The 15,635-nt window shown below is 39.8% G+C and overlaps 2 protein-coding genes across 2 annotated transcripts in view; one reads left to right on the plus strand and one right to left on the minus strand.

The window, feature by feature from the left end:
- Positions 1-702: 702 nt before the first annotated feature.
- On the minus strand, positions 703-13,629 carry polq (polymerase (DNA directed), theta). The gene is made up of 33 exons (XM_072463816.1): positions 13,210-13,629; positions 12,908-13,140; positions 12,660-12,836; positions 12,462-12,592; positions 12,239-12,395; positions 12,057-12,168; positions 11,785-11,986; positions 11,566-11,707; positions 11,017-11,163; positions 10,721-10,933; positions 10,518-10,660; positions 10,250-10,436; positions 10,018-10,160; positions 9,737-9,930; positions 9,164-9,288; positions 8,841-9,084; positions 7,324-8,587; positions 5,553-6,813; positions 4,724-4,864; positions 4,290-4,492; positions 4,005-4,212; positions 3,735-3,928; positions 3,542-3,667; positions 2,938-3,112; positions 2,743-2,866; positions 2,555-2,655; positions 2,408-2,490; positions 2,244-2,345; positions 2,042-2,153; positions 1,846-1,970; positions 1,269-1,404; positions 1,084-1,190; positions 703-1,003 (listed from the first exon to the last, which is right to left on the minus strand). The coding sequence occupies exons 1-33, from the start codon at positions 13,464-13,466 to the stop codon at positions 890-892; spliced, it is 7,383 nt and encodes a 2,460-aa protein (XP_072319917.1). The 5' UTR covers positions 13,467-13,629; the 3' UTR covers positions 703-889.
- Positions 13,630-14,499: 870 nt separating this feature from the next.
- The window catches only part of ptpn9b (protein tyrosine phosphatase non-receptor type 9b), a 10,094-nt gene continuing 8,958 nt past the window's right edge, over positions 14,500-15,635 (plus strand). The window contains exon 1 of the mRNA XM_072463303.1: positions 14,500-14,629. Within this exon, the coding sequence (XP_072319404.1) occupies positions 14,597-14,629 (33 nt within the window). The 5' untranslated portion in view covers positions 14,500-14,596. The remainder of the gene's footprint in view (positions 14,630-15,635) is intronic.

A 15,635-nucleotide genomic window follows, 5' to 3' on the forward strand; every position in this document is an offset into this window, starting at 1 on the left:
TGGGCAAAAAATGGACTCGAAAGAACATACAGTAGATTAAATAATAGCCACCCTTAACTGATATCACTGCATTCTGAATTCAAACTTATTTTACTGCTGACTTCGAGACATAATTTATGATTTTATGAATACGTTTATGCCATGTATTTATTTTTTACAAATTTTGTTTCTATGTGTTAAATACGTATTTGTTCTATTGGTTCGTGGTGCACTTTGTTCAGTCATGAACTAAAAGGTAGTAATGCAGGCAATTACATTGATGTAAAGATGCAAAACTTGTTAAGGTAATGTCGAAAGGTTTGGACCAAAATACATATTTCAGGATTAAAATGTCTAATAGTTTTTTCCCCACAGAAAACACCTCCAAAATGGATTTGACAATTTAATAACACAGTCATGTGCGATATTAAGATGTCTGAAAGAATAAAGCTGCTTGACTCGTATTTTTATATTCAAATATTTATTGACATAATCCTAAAGTCAAAATAAAGATTAGGCCATTTATTTGAGGTGTGACTTATCCTATAATGCAGTCAAAGAAACAGACCATTTAGAAGTGCGTGGTCCCTTTTAGAAGATGAAAGTTTGTTTAAAGTGAAAATTAAAAGGGTGACATGAGAGAATCTGGTGAGACATTTATTATTACTCAGCAAAGCTTCAAAATTGTGTAATTACTCAAATTCTTTTAAATTACATGGATAGCGTATTGTGTGTATTTCCATTTCATACTGTATTGTTCATACGACAATCATTACATGTTTCAAACTTATTGTTTACAGTTCATAGTCTAGTTACAATAGATGTACATTTCATTATAAGCGTCTTCAATTTAAAATCCATTTCCACATCCTATATACACACAAACTCAACACAGAAACATAAGACAGTATTAAATATCTAGATCTTGTAGATTGCCCCAACTTGGTCCCACTTTGACTTTAGCTTTTAGTTTTACGTATAGTTTTACTGCAGACTCCATCCCTCGCTTGACGGAATGAGCAACCTGAAAAAAGTATTGAGAGAACCATTACCAAATGCTTTACCAAAAGTATATTCTGACCATTGATATGGATAGTCCCTTACCTGTATAAGGTTTTCTTCTGAAGTTTCATAAATAAGTTCATCATGCAGTTGTAGAACAAGATATGCACCTCGTCTTTGACACTTGTTGATCCTGCGTTGTTGTTTTTCTGAACAATTTAATTATGTAGAGATTAAATTTGCTTTGTTGACTATAAGAAGCAATAGATTATTATTACGGACGTTACCCAAGGGGACGTGCTGGTGGGAAAGTGGAGCTGTAGGGTAGCTTTTCCTCAGTTGTTTCTGGATATTGACCGTGGCGAGTTTAACAATGTCAGCAGCTGAACCCTGAACAGTCGTGTTGACTGCCTGTCTCTCAGCCTGAAAAAAAAAGAAGGTGGAAACATGTGACGTGTTTTCGTATAGGATTACAAACAGAATGATTGTAAAAATATCACACCATCAGCACAATTCTGGCCTCCCCTTTCATAGAGGGTGAATTACATCATTCCAAATTAGAGACAAAGAGCACTCAATCACTAAGATATCAAACAATAATCAATTCCAATAGTTTGGTTGACCAAGGCTTTCCCCTGCTTCTTGGCTTTACTTTGACTTACAGCAATTTCCTGGATCTTAACTTCATCATAAAGGATTTACGTCATGGGAGTTTTTGTTCCCATTGTGTACACAGTTTAGTCCCCATATTGTGACACACCCCTCCTAATAATCCTGCGTTACGATTTCATTTATTTTTTGTCGTTTTGGTCTTTGTAATGTTTTTATTTGTTGCACTGTAAATAAAAAAATAATATCACTTACATGTGCTTTGACGTGTCCATTTGCATTTGTGATTCCAGGCAGGTATCTCCTGCGGCCCATCAGGGTTTGAACATAACCATTCTTCACACAGTTTTTCACTGTTTCCTTAAGAAAGGCATTAATCCCTGATATGTGGAAATGAAGAGGGTCATTCTAGAGGCACTTTGACTGTTTAATTATATTCTGTATACGGTACCTTTGTATCTGGATTTAAAGCTTTCAATGTAGCACGCTGCATCGTCCTCCTCCACTCCCATCTGCTCCCCCAAAGACTTTGCCCCCATTCCATAAATAATGCCATAGCAAATCTTAACAAAAAAATCAAAAGGAAAAAACCTTTGCAGTTGTTCAAATTGAATATTGCTGGAGTAAAATATTAGAATTCAATAGTTGTTCACCTGCTTTGCCTGTTGTCTCAAGTTGTCATTTACACTTTCAGGATCAACACTTTTCCATTCGGCAGCAATGCAGCGAAAGACATCTGCCCCTCCATTAAGAACCTGTCACAGGAAAATGTGTATAATTATTAAAGTATTATTTATTTTATGAGCGATTATCCAACCTGAAGAAGTCGATTATCCTTTGAAAGGTGAGCCAAAACTCTCAACTCCAACTGGGAATAATCAGCTGCTAATATCATTCCACCTAGAGTATTTACAATGTAAGTCAAAGTAACCAGTGAAAATAAACCAGTTTCAAATGTTTTTACCTGTAAAGGGCACAAAAGCATGTCTCATGCTGACTGAAAACGCCAGTCCTTTTTCTGCATTACTGTCTGCCACAGGAGGTGCAACAGAACATCTCTTTTTCCTTTGAAGAAAGACATCATTATTTAATTTTGTATTGAATACACATGTTAAATTTAATGGTCACACCATGATTAATCATTCAACTTGCCCAGATTTGGTGATTAAATGGCATTTTTCTTGTGAAGGTGGGCTTTCACCCACAACAGTGGGCATATAAATCTCAAAGTCTTTTGGGACATTTTGTATGTTGGGCTCAGTGAAACTCACTCTACCTGCAACAGAAAAATCAAATCATTAAAATAAAAGGTTGGAGCTATTATAGTATCTGAATAGTACATTTTACCAGTGGCTGTGTGAGTCTGTGCAAGGGGATATATTCTGTCCATAGCCAGGCCAGAGTGGTACCGCTTCTCTCTCTGAAGTGGAAACACCACTTTGGTCAAGGCGTTTGTGATTCTTCTCCACTCAAGGATTATTCCAGGTAAAGGATGCAGGGAGCACAATTTCTCCAAAACATCCTGCCCAAAACATGATTTACATTCAAAATAAAATAATAACAATATATGTCAACTATTAGTGCTTGTACCTAGAGATTGACCTAGAGATTTTTTAATGGCGATACGACTTTAAATTAATATTTATATTTTGGGCCATTTTCTCCAAATTATGCAATTTAAATTCACTATAAACTTACCCACAGTCCAATATACTCCTTCCACAAACCTACAAGAGCGCAGTGTAATCATATCATATATTTTGCAGTTCCCTCTTTGTACTTAAGTATCAAAAGTATTCAAATAAAGCTTTATTCTGATTCTTTAGGCAACAAATCGTCCAAAAAATATCGGGCTGAGCAGGAGATTTAGGGCCAGTAGCCAATACGCTAAAAAGTGCATATCAACCCGATAAAATGGCCAACCAATTTATTGTTCTACATCTAATTGTACCTTGGTGGTGCTAAACTGCTTCCCAAGTCGCACTTTGCCCCCTCTTCTGGTGTAGCCAAGAGTCTTCTTAGTTTTTGAGCCCACAATATCACCATTAGGAGGCAGGTGGAGTTCAAAATACAACACCTGAAATAATAAAAACAATGAAATGGAACATTTTTTAAGATTTAGAAAATTGGTTTGCTGGTCTAACCTGTGCTATGTCATCAATGCTTGTTAAAGAGAAGCTATGCCCAGCCAGATTGTATGCCTGTGATTCAAGAGCTGCGAGTTTGGCTTGCATGACGTGTTTTTGTCTTTCACACTCTTCTACACTGAACCCCAGTCCATTTAATTCCAACAAAGCCAGACAAACTTGCGATGGCATCTCGACCCTTGCGAAAAAGTCTGGTATTAAAAAAAAAAAAAAAAAGATTACTTAATTTTCTTAAATAAAACGTGTAAGAGTAATTCCTGTACACACCAAGCATGCCATCTTTCTCCAGCAACCCAGTGAGGTGGTTCATGACAGCATGAAGGAGCACACACTCAGTCGATGCCCTGACGCGGGGACAGTATGTATGTGCACTTCCAAGTCCTTCCAGCAGAGGGAGCTCTTCGGGGCTATAGACTGTCACCATATTGTGTAGGATTCTTTCTTCACTGCCTGGGTCGAGCAGCCAACATGCGACCTATAGATACACTGCATTTGTTAGAGCACTAATTTGATCTTTCGGACTCATCCAATACTACATTCCTGTTTTTTCACCTTGGGGTCTTCGCAGTTCATCTCCACGCTTACGCCACAACTCAGTATGAGAGTTTTGTACACCTCGATGACATCATACACTATTGCAGTACGTCTTCTTGAACCATTGGATGCCATTTCGAGACAGAGCTTCACTTGCTCCAGTCTCTCACTGACCGTCAACGCCTCATCCAGAGCAGGAGGAGCCAAACTAGAGCTGAGGCCTGGCACACAAAAGAAATACAACATTGAGAGTGAAACATGTTAAGGATACTGTACTGTTGCTGAGGGAAATCAAATAAACAAATACATATATAGGCAGAAAAAAACATGTTGGAGTACCTGCATTACATGTTCTCTATAGTAAATCCATACAGGCTTTTAGAGGACTTGTGTAAACCGTTTAGCCTCTGCAATCTGAAGCCCGAAGTTTGCAGCGTGTTTGTTGAAATTACCTTGGCTCTGCTCTCTCTGAAGTGATATGTAGAATGCATCTCTGGCTCCCCAACAGACTGACAGCCCCATTAGCACGTGTCCTTCACTGTTTCTGACTGGAAAACCATTAGCGTGACTTGGTTCATGAGGAGCTGATGTCACTGCATAGAAAAACCCAAAGCATGACAGTAAAAAGGCATGACATAAAAAAGAGAAAAGGTGAACATTAATTAAAGAATTGAACAAAACATTCAGAAATGATAAGAATTAGGCTTTGAATTCAAAGTGCCTATGACAGGTTGGACTACTTCTATTGAACTAAATTGCAGTTAAGATAAATATTTAGAATTTTGCTAAAAAATATAAAAAATCATCACAGAATAGCACATGTTTTAGGTTTATAATTTCACTTGCTGTTTGTAATTGATGACATCAGACTAGGACCCAGAACACGGGGCCAAAACTCATCTAATGTCAATATTTTTTATATGACAAATAAAAATATATGAGAGCGACTTTATTTTGTTGAATTAATGTTGAGACTCAAATGAGGCTCAAGAAAGTTGTTTCTTGAAAGTCATGCATAAACTTTGACTGGAATTAGTATCTCTAGAATTCAACAGAATTTGACGTTTTCTCCACAAACACCTACTCAATTGGTGTAAAACTATAATTTATATGTACAACAGGAATAAATACATCAAATAAATGCAAAATTAGAAAATCGTAAAAAACTGTCATACACACTTTAAAACGTTAAATAACCCATTTGAATAAACAATGAATTAGAAGGATATCTGGTCATACCTTTGTATGTTTTCTATTAGCACACGTGTAAGCCAGTATTACCTCTTTTATGCCGGGCTCCTATTCCCATTTCAAGCTGCTCCAGTCTGTCTGCTCTCTTCTCACAAGCCAAAGCCAGAGAGAATCGCCCTTTTGTTTTCCATTCGTCTATAAATGTATCAAAGAGACGCTTGTCACTTGCAACATCAATAATGGAGAATGCTTCGGGATTACTTGAAGTTGATCTAACATCCTGTGACAATTGCAGGCTAAATCCTTCGTCAATCTCACAGTTTTCAGAGGGAGACTTTGGCTGTTGTGAGGATGACGCAGAGCCATTCTGAGGTTCAGGTTCAAGTACAATCGTTTCTTGTTTATGAATAATGGCCGTTTTAGGTTTTCTGACAGCTTCTGTGTGAGACGGGAGACGTTTAGAGACTTTTGTTTTGATCTGAAACAAATTTGTGGGAGTTGATTGATCGAGTGGCTGAGAAGTACGGGGCGAATGCACAGAAGACGTGGTCAGTTTGACTCGTGGCGTGACAGGCGCCGTTTGCTGAGTAGGAGGAACCAGATCAACAGCTGTGTCTTTTCTCTCAGTGACAAGCTCGGACGTAATTGGAGGATTCCGAGAAGCTGCTGTGACTGTATGAGAAGCTGTTGTTTTCTTCAAAGTCTGTTCTGTCATACTAGGCCAACGGTCAAAGATCTCTTGGACACCAGGACTGCAGAAAGGATTATTGTCAGATTGCTGCTGGGGTTGTTCTAGCAAAGCATTAACGTTACTGTGTTCTGACTCCACGTTGGGTCGTCCTGTAACCACATGTTCTTGTTTTTTCTTGTCTCCTTGTCTTCTAAGAGTATTTTCATCTTCGTTTTCAGTTGTGTTTTGTAGAAAATCAGACGGTTTGCCAGGATTTGGTAATTTAGCCTTTTCATGTTGACGAAGTTGACTCTGCCGTTCCAAGAAGTGCTCACCGACTAATAGTGAGTCTCCCCACTCTGAAAGATTAAAAGAGGATTCACCCCACTGGACAGCTTCCTGCCTCTCTGCTTCCTGATTGGCCAAGACCTCACTGTGCCGTCGCTCCTGTGTCGATGGTAGTGGACAACCTTGTTCAGCTCTTTCCTCCTTTTCATCATCTGATTGGTTTGTCTCGTTATTCGGACTCAAGCATGCCAGAAGTGAACTATCATATAAACTGTCAAATATAAAGCTGCTGCTATTAGGGCTGTCTGATGTGGGCGGGTCTCTACCCACGTTCAGATCTTCCATTAAACTGGTTTCCATTTGATTATCAGCCACATTGTTTGCTGGAGAGATCTGTGGAAAAGTGACAAAGATAATTAAAAGACATGTTTGCTTTTTACACATTCCATATTTTCAGCACTACAGGACACACTGGATTATAAGGCACACGGTCTATTTTCAATAATTTTTTCATACATAAAAGGCGCACTGGACTATAAGGCGCATTAAGCGAAACAAAACAAGTACCACACAAAATCGCTTTGAGGTGAGTAGACACAACCGGGATTAATCCATATATATGGCGCACTGGATTATAAGGAGCACTGTCGTTTTTTGAGTAAATTAAAAGGCTTTTAAATGTGCCTTATAGTGCGAAAATTACGGTACATTTCAGAGTAAGGATGGCAATCACAACTATATCTTTACATTTCATACCCTACTTTACATGTTGAGCTTGATTTAAAATGCCTCTTTATATTGGATTGATATTTCCTTTTAAGTTATGGTAATAGACTAATCTTAAATTCAAAACAAGCCTCAGCAGGTAAGACATTTCCCCCCCAAAGCTGTACTTTTACTAACCTGATCGCTGGTGTCAAGGATGAGTTCCATCTGGCTATCTGTGAGGGAAGTGGCAAATCCTGCTTCTTTTTTGTCTGTAGCAATAAGTCCTATCCCAGCTTCATTTTGTCCCTCTACAATTGCTAAATCCTCTTCCACCTCGTCTCCTTCTACCGGTTCAGACCCACCTTTGACCTTCTCAGTCCTGTGTTGCTGGATCTGCTGTGCCATGATCCTTTCAGTTTGTGTGTCCAAGTCAAAGCTGTCCCCGAAGCTCTCGTCGCATCTTTTCACCGCCTCTACTTGATCTGCATAAAGCTCTGGGGATGAAAACCTCTCCTCGCTTGCTAATCTTTGTCTCTTTGCCTCTGGGGAGAACAGTGGAACCGATCCAGGCGACTCAGAAATCGGAGCGTCTTGCATGTCTTCATTTGCGTTTTCTTGCTTGGCTTCTTGAGCAGTAATGACAGAGTTCGGTGTACTTGGAACCGTAGTAGAATCGGCATCGTTTGGTTTCTTCAGGAACTTATCTTTAGTTTGTATTGAGTTGAGGACTTTGCTTAAAACCATGGCGTGTTGAAGTTTTCCTGGTCGAACAGGTGACTGCCCATTACCTCTAGGTCCATCGCTTGTGGATGTCCCCCCAAAACCCATTTGTTCAGATCTAGATCCCAATGATCTGAAACGGGGTGGGGGCATAGGTGAAGATGGTAGTTGAATGACTTTGGGCACAGCTTGAATGGACGGACTTGAGACAATTTCCGATAATTCTTGTGTCAGGCTTCTTTCAGGTACGTGTTGTGTCTTTGGCGTAGCCGTTTTTTTTTCTTTTTCTAATACAGTGTGTTTTTCAATTGTATTCTCCTCTACTTTTTCGAAACCTGTTGCAACATCTTTTACCATTTCCTTTGTCGCAGTTGGTTTTCCACTGTTATTGTCTCTTTTTGTCTCAGTATTTTTATTAAACCTTGCTTCATTAGGTGGTTTGCTGCAGTGTGCTTTAGAGTTATTTACATTAACTTCACATGAGTTGATTAGAGATTCAGAGGAACTGTCCGAGGAGTCGTTGCTGCCCTTGTTGTTAGGAGCTACAGGAGGACGTATTGAAGGGTCCCATTGTATTCCTAACTGTGCCAGGTCTTCCTGAAGCAGCACCTGTGCCTCAGAGATGATCTCTACGGCAGCTTCCTGTTCAGTCAAGGCCCGTCCACCGGTCACCCAGACACACCGCAAACTTCTCCTCTCTGCAGCCTCAACCTCACTCTCGTCCACTGCACGTTTAGAGCTACAAATGCACGGAAACATCCACTTTTACACAATATAACAAAGTGTGCTTTAGAAAAAGAAATAGAACGGTAGAACTAAGCGCTAAATTATACAATGGTAAAGCCTATTTATTGTATAATTCAATGTGTAACTGTTCTGTCTGTCACTGTGTAGCAACTCATAACTCATCAGCAATAATTGTAATTATTCTGAACGTTTTATGTCTAATATCCAGCAAACATTAATCTCAGACGAGCATGTCGTGTACATACCTCTTAAATGGAACAGCATTCCTCAGTGCTTTCTCTACATTCTCTACCGTGGCTCTGGCCAGCTCAGCAACAGTGCAGAGACCTTGTGCATAAAGGGCTCTGGCTCTAGTTGCATTCAATAATAAAACCCGGACCAAGTCAATCAGCTCCCTTTGGACTCCAAAGCTCAGTCGTGTCTGATACTGGGACAGCAGCAGCTCCAAGTTGTGCCAACCCAAACGCTTGCAAAAAACTGTCACCATACCTGAAAAAAGCACAGATGAGTTGGGGCAGGCAGTCATGTCATCAATTTTAATATTAATATTTTTCCAAGATTTGTGTACCTGCGTATGTGGAAGCAGACTGTTGCAGAGACTGCAACTGTCCACGATTGCAGTTGTATTTAGATGCCACTGTTCCCAGAGGAACCTCATTCACAAGATCATGTAGAACAAGAGTGGTAAAAAATCTGACAACAAGGGAATACACAAAAAAGATGTAAATGTCAGGTACTTTTATATGAAAATGCAAAGAATTCATTTTATTTTATTCTGCTATAGTGCATAATTGGTTTTGGAATTGCTAATAAGTAATAATTGATGTGAACAATTCCGACTAGTTGACTTCCTTTTTTTTTTTACCATTGAAATAAAATTAATATCTGGACAACAGACTCTAAAACTCTGGCCAAAATGTGTTTCATTGCTTAAGATAATGGCAATTATTTTTGTGATTTTCTTAATTTATTTGTAAATATTCTCTTTTATCTCAATGTGCAATAGAAATAATAATTTGACTATGCGACTAATCTGAAAAATGGTCAACTATTAAAATAATTATAATTCGTTGCACAACTAGTACAACAGTACTAACCTAAAAGCTTTCATCTCAAATCAGCGGTGAAAAATATACGTTACCGTTTATGTATAGCCATCTGCCTACGCTGCTTCTCGGTCTTGGCAACAAGCTTTCCACTGACAGACCGAGCGAGAAAGCCTTCCTGGATGCCAACCAGCTCAGCAACTCTTTTCATTGAAGATGACAGTTGCTCCCACAGACAGAAAAACTGATACCAGTCTATGGTAGTCCATTCTGCATACAGTGGAGTAATCTGTTGAGAAATTGAGATACAGTCGGGTCACATCACATATTTCTAGTTTGATGAAGGGAAAAATTAAAGAAGCACTTGAATGTGTACCAAATACAAAATATGCAAGTCATTTTCCAACACAAAGCCTTTCATAGCTCGCTGGAGATCTGCAAATATTCCCAAAGCCTCTGGAGGTGAGAGAGATGAAGATAGGGTGGCAGCACCAAGTTGAGTCGGACAGTACCGCTCCTCTTAGTAAGCAAACACAATACAACTGTAAGTATATCATCTAGCGCTACTTAAATTTGAATAATTATCTCTAAAAAGGGATTATGAACACCTTCTTCTTCTTTTTGGATAGTTATGAATTCATTGTCCATGAGCCATTCAACGCAGGCCTCAATTGCCCCCTTATTGGTCTCTTCATTTGCTGGTCGCCCCTCGCATTTCAAGGTAGCAGCCAGGAGCGTACATGAAGCATACAAGCGGACATCTTGTGGTTTACTGGCTACACCTCCAACAATTATCTAGAGTTAAACACATGTGTTTCATGAAGTCAAGGTACATTATTTCTTACTGATGTATTGATATAGTTACTACTTCCATACCTCTAGGATGGCCCGCAGCATACTGGTGGTGACACCCTCTCCCTCCCTCTTTCCTAGGCAGCTGCTGATAGGTTGAAGATTGCCTTTGAGGAGAGTTATGCCTTTCTGTCGCTCTGCTTCTTTACATACCAACACACTTTCGCCTGGAAAGAAATACAAATTAATCCTAAATAATCACCAAAATGACTTTACCATAACTTTACCTGTTGTGTCTACTCCTTTCCTCCCAGCTCTCCCGGCCATCTGCTTATATGTGAGAGGGTCCAGTAGGTGTCCATTGAACGTAGGAGTTCGTATGATGACTCTTCTGGCAGGAAGATTCACCCCAGAAGAGAGTGTAGAAGTAGCAGCCAGGACCCTCACAATACTTTGACGAAATGCTCCTTCTAAAACATCTCGCTCATCAAATGTGAGGCCTATAAGTACAAGTATGGAAGCATTGTAGGTAGTTTTGTAATACTTAAATAATTTGGATAAGTGGATAGTATTGTTTTTCTACCCGCATGGTGGAAGCCAACTCCCCAAGGGACAGTGCGCTTGAGAATAGGGTCCAAGCCGGCAGGAGTTCGATTTAGCTGGGCAACTACTTCCTCTAACCCTTCTCTAACGAGGGTCACAGGCTGAGGATCTGCTCCACAGTGAGTTTCTGAAAAGAGGAGAGTGCTCATTTATAAGGGTTGTATAAGATTTATTACATTGCACTATTATTAATAATTGTTATATTAACAGTAATAAGAATAATTAGTATTATCATTATTAATAATAATGATACATTTTAATTGTATTACACTTTACAAAAGGAAATCTCATAGTGCTACAGAAAAGAGAGAGAAAAGAGATTTGTGTGATGCATGTAGCTCCTTAAAAATGATGATCAAATTACATTTGATGCAGCCTTCACTTAATGCAAAATATCCAGGATGCAATCCAGTCCACATTATTTCTATTTTCTATGTGACGTCCAAAGCAGTTTGCAAAGAAGTATACATAGTGGCACATTAGTTTTAAAGCAATTGCTACATATATACACCGTATGATTTTCACCTACTTTTATGTTGAAGATTATAAAACTCCCTAGCAATGCCATCAGCAAGTTTCTCACACCAATTCTTTGAAGGGCAGAAAAGCAGCACAGAGTGGCCCTCGTTCACCGTCTCATAACACAGGCTTATAATATGGTCATCATCCCCCTTAAGTAGAAAACATCATGCCATCAGTTTCATTTGGACATTACAATGTGATTCAAAAGTTCAAGCTCGGGTTTTACTTTAATACGCATTGCAGGTGTAAACTGGCGAATGACAGTAAGGCTCTTGTTGTAAATATTGCTTCCAATCTTTAGATGCTCCTGAAGTGGTACAGGCCGATGGTCTGTTTGATAAAGCTCTGCTCCAAGCCATTTGGCCAAAAGGGAGAGGTTTGGTAGCGTGGCACTCATACCAACAATCTGTACACCCTCAGAACGTGATCTAGAACAGCACAGGTTTTCTCACAATGATTCATGTATAGCCAGGCAGCATAAGATGCATTTGTACAGACCCTGTTATGTTTTTTTTTTGTGAAAGGTATAGGATTTTTGTTAAGAGAAGCTCTAGCAGATACCCCCTTCCAGAATCGCCAACCATATGCAACTCGTCAACCACCACCATACCTAGAGAAAACAGGCATCAGTGTCTTGGTACACAACACTTATGTAAAAATAATCTATTGATAACAATTACCCAACAACCCCATACTATTTTCTTCAATAAGTTTGTTGATGAGAGAATTAGCCTTCTCTATTGTACAAACGGCAACATCCAGAGCTGAAAACCCTCCTGCAGCAGAAGTGCTGCCCATGTATCCCTCCACACGAACACCCGCTTCTTCAAACACATTCTAATAACAATAATCAAACTTTTAGTACTTTTATTTAATGTTGTATGAACTTCTTATTGTTCTTACCTGAAGGTAATGCATTTTTTCTTTGGCCACAGAGACAAAAGGCAAAATAAAAAGGGCCTTTCTTTTTGTCTCAAGTACACGCTTTAACATGAGTAGTTCTGATACTAGTGTTTTTCCAGCACTAGTGGGAGCTGTAAGGGTCAAAAAATGCAAACGAATTGGTTAAATGCCAGAATAATTTAAGACTGGTAACCTTACCAGAGTAAACTAAATTTCCTCCTTGTAGAACATGGCCAACTGCTAGACACTGAGCCTGCCATTCAAACATGTGAGTCACTCCAAGTTTATAGTAACGATCCAGAACAGCTTTAGGTAAACCCCAACTGGACAACAGCAGCTTCTCAGCCTGCTCTTCAGGAGCACATATAACAATGCCTGAAATCAAAAAGCACACACATAGGAGTGTGTACAAGTATACAAACAATATACAATAGTGATGAACACACCTGGTTGGATTAAAGTGTTATTGAGAGTGGTGGCATCTAATCCAGAGGGAACTGTGAGCACTGAGGCAGAACAATTCTGTAATGACTGCTGTTGTTTGGCCCGCTTTCTAGCCTCCACCAATCGAGTAGGACTAAACAATATGTAATCTCTGGAAGCATTCAATTGTTCTCCATTTTTATCTTTATCTACACACTGAGATAACTGATGTCTTCTTGAAGATTGATTTTGTGTACTGTAATTGAAGGGCATTTAATTAAGTGTCACAGTAAAAATAAAAAGTAACGCATGGCAAAAAGCTTACCTAGTAATATCTTTTGGCAGCACAGGTTTTTCTTTCCCTGTCACAGTGTAACTTGAGGGAGACTGGGGAGATTCCTCTCTGTCTTCATTGAAAAGTAGTCGCTGCGCAAGATCTATGCAGTCTTCTCTCCAGCCAGGCTTCTGGCGATCGGTGTTATCACAAACTCTAGTTGGGATGTTGGCTCCTTTTGTGGATAACGTTACATAGTTTGCTGGCGGAGCAGCACAGGAGCTAATGGCATTACTTCTTAATACCATATTTTGATTCTTTGAAATTGTTGAATTGCTTTTTATATGTATAATAGAAGCTACATTGTCAATGTGTATAGCGTTTGAAGGGTTCAATGCATCAGCAGCATCAAGCACCTGCAACAACTCTTCATCAAGAGCCAAGGAGTATTCTCCAACTTTGGGTCCTGCTCCTCCTTCCTAAAACAATGTTTATGAGAGATAGTGACAACACAACTATATGTTTTGGCTAAAATAGCAACACTCACCATAACGCTATCCTTGGTTATGGAGCCTGGTTTGTTACTAAATCTTGCTACACTGCAGTTGTCTCTTGGCTCATCAGCCCTGAAGGTGAAACTCAAGTTTAATTAAAATATGAACTGCAGAAGAATAGTCAGTCTCAGTGTCTGATGAAACACAACGTTACCTTCGGGTTGTCTTGACATGGTGTCGTCCCATGTAGTTTTTCTTTTTGGGGTTAGGAACAGTGCTCATATTAGGATAATGTTTAGGACAAACGCAAGATAACTTTAAATAAAATGTTGTTGATCAGCTACACAAAGCCGTTCCCATGACACTGTTTCATCTAATTACACAACAAATTCTCATATCAAGTTGTCAAATAACTTAGAACAACTTAATCGAAACATGATTACAGTTTAAATCACGTTCTGGATGTAAACAGTGGCGGTTGAAAAAGTCCGCCAGGCGAAGCGCCGCCCAGGTGTTTCTGAGAAAAGAGTTCGTAGGAAAAATTCTCCTAGACCAAAGTACCGGCTCTGGCCATTGATTATGATTGTTGCCACGGGTTGTCACAGTCGAGACCACTTCATGGGGCAAGGTTTGAGTTTGGTCCCAAATTTGGCTGAAGAAAATACAGTATATATGTAAACAATGGGTTCAATGACCAAACGTGAATCGTTTTTTGACACGTCTGATATGAGAGGCGCAACCCAATGAGGAACCGACAGTATGAGAGTTGAAATACGTGGACTATGATGTAGCCTGTCGCTATAGTTTTCTTGGTAGCGTTATGTATGTAGTTAAATCCAAATTCATGGAAAACCGTGGCGGTGTGGGGCCAGTAGGGTCCGTGTGTGAGGGGCGGGAGTGAAGTGTAGTGGGCGCGCCCGCTGCGACGTTGCGGAGGCTTCAAGATGGCGGAAGCCCTGACAACTCAGGAGCAGCTGGTAAGGTTAACTTGTTGGAATTTCCACAAGTTATTCTACCTTATTACTGTCTTTGCGTTCCTGCAGAATGAAAGCTGTGATTGCGTTGTATGACTCATATCCTGCCACGTGATTGCTTGTAAAAGTACTCTTCTGAAGTAAACAGCCTTGGCCCTGGTGCCTCTTGAATCGAGTGACTCCAGTGTGACTGACAGCAGTTAGCATGTGCTAGCCCCTGTTAGCATTGGTAGCGAGGGCTCCTTGTGCAGTGCCTTAAGGCTCCGTCTTACCACCCACGGACGTTGACAATCTATTCTTGCCCAATAGTTATATCATGCTGGGAAACGCGCTAACTACTGAAGTCAGTCCACGAGGATAATAAATAACAGTAATGGCTCTCCAGCTACCACATGCATTATAGCCCTCTGCTAATGCTAGCTTTTGTTGGCTTTTTTTGCTTGTTCTGCCGTAACGCATGTATGATCCAAAGTGTATATCCAATATCCAAAGTGATTTATGTGGGGATCTCCGGTGCACCACATCTAGACCTCCTTCACGTGGAGCTGGCTGACTGTCTCATGACAGGCAGATTTATGGTTCACAATTCACAGAAACGAAGCTGCGTTTCTTAGCAATGTTGTTGCCATCACTTTCTACTAAATGGGGCGGGCTTTTCCGTGTTGGCAAACACCATCACCCTTTTCAATTAGAAGGATTTTGCACTGCAGTTAGACACCGTCAGTGAAAAAACTCTTTGTCACTTAATAATGACTCAATCCACGTGTGTATTGGCTCTGTGTACTATCCTGACCTGTGACTGATATAGTCTCTCCTGAAACTACTTCCATTGATGCTAGAATGTTGGGAGGACACCACACATTTACATCAGTATTTTTTCCTTTTTAGATTATTTCCTTTTTAGATTATCTCCTTTTAACCCAACTAGACATGTATTTTGAGTCAACTGGATTTTCTGTAATTTTCCAATGTTTCAGAGGTCATCCGTCCTTAAAAAAGGAATTTGCGC

The sequence above is a fragment of the Eucyclogobius newberryi genome, unplaced genomic scaffold, assembly GCF_026437365.1.
Source record: "Eucyclogobius newberryi isolate DKJ021-1_F unplaced genomic scaffold, fEucNew1.0.hap1 SCAF_4, whole genome shotgun sequence".
NCBI classification, from domain to species: domain Eukaryota; kingdom Metazoa; phylum Chordata; class Actinopteri; order Gobiiformes; family Gobiidae; genus Eucyclogobius; species Eucyclogobius newberryi.

Excerpts from the sequence above, each read along its gene's own strand:
- polq (XM_072463816.1), bottom strand. The coding sequence starts at position 13,466 with ATGGTATTAAGAAGTAATGCCATTAGCTCCTGTGCTGCTCCGCCAGCA. Across the intron at positions 11,164-11,565 it reads TTATAATCTTCAACATAAAA|AAACTCACTGTGGAGCAGAT; the intron begins GTAGGTGAAAAT and ends TCCTCTTTTCAG. Across the intron at positions 8,588-8,840 it reads AATGCTGTTCCATTTAAGAG|CTCTAAACGTGCAGTGGACG; the intron begins GTATGTACACGA and ends GTGCATTTGTAG.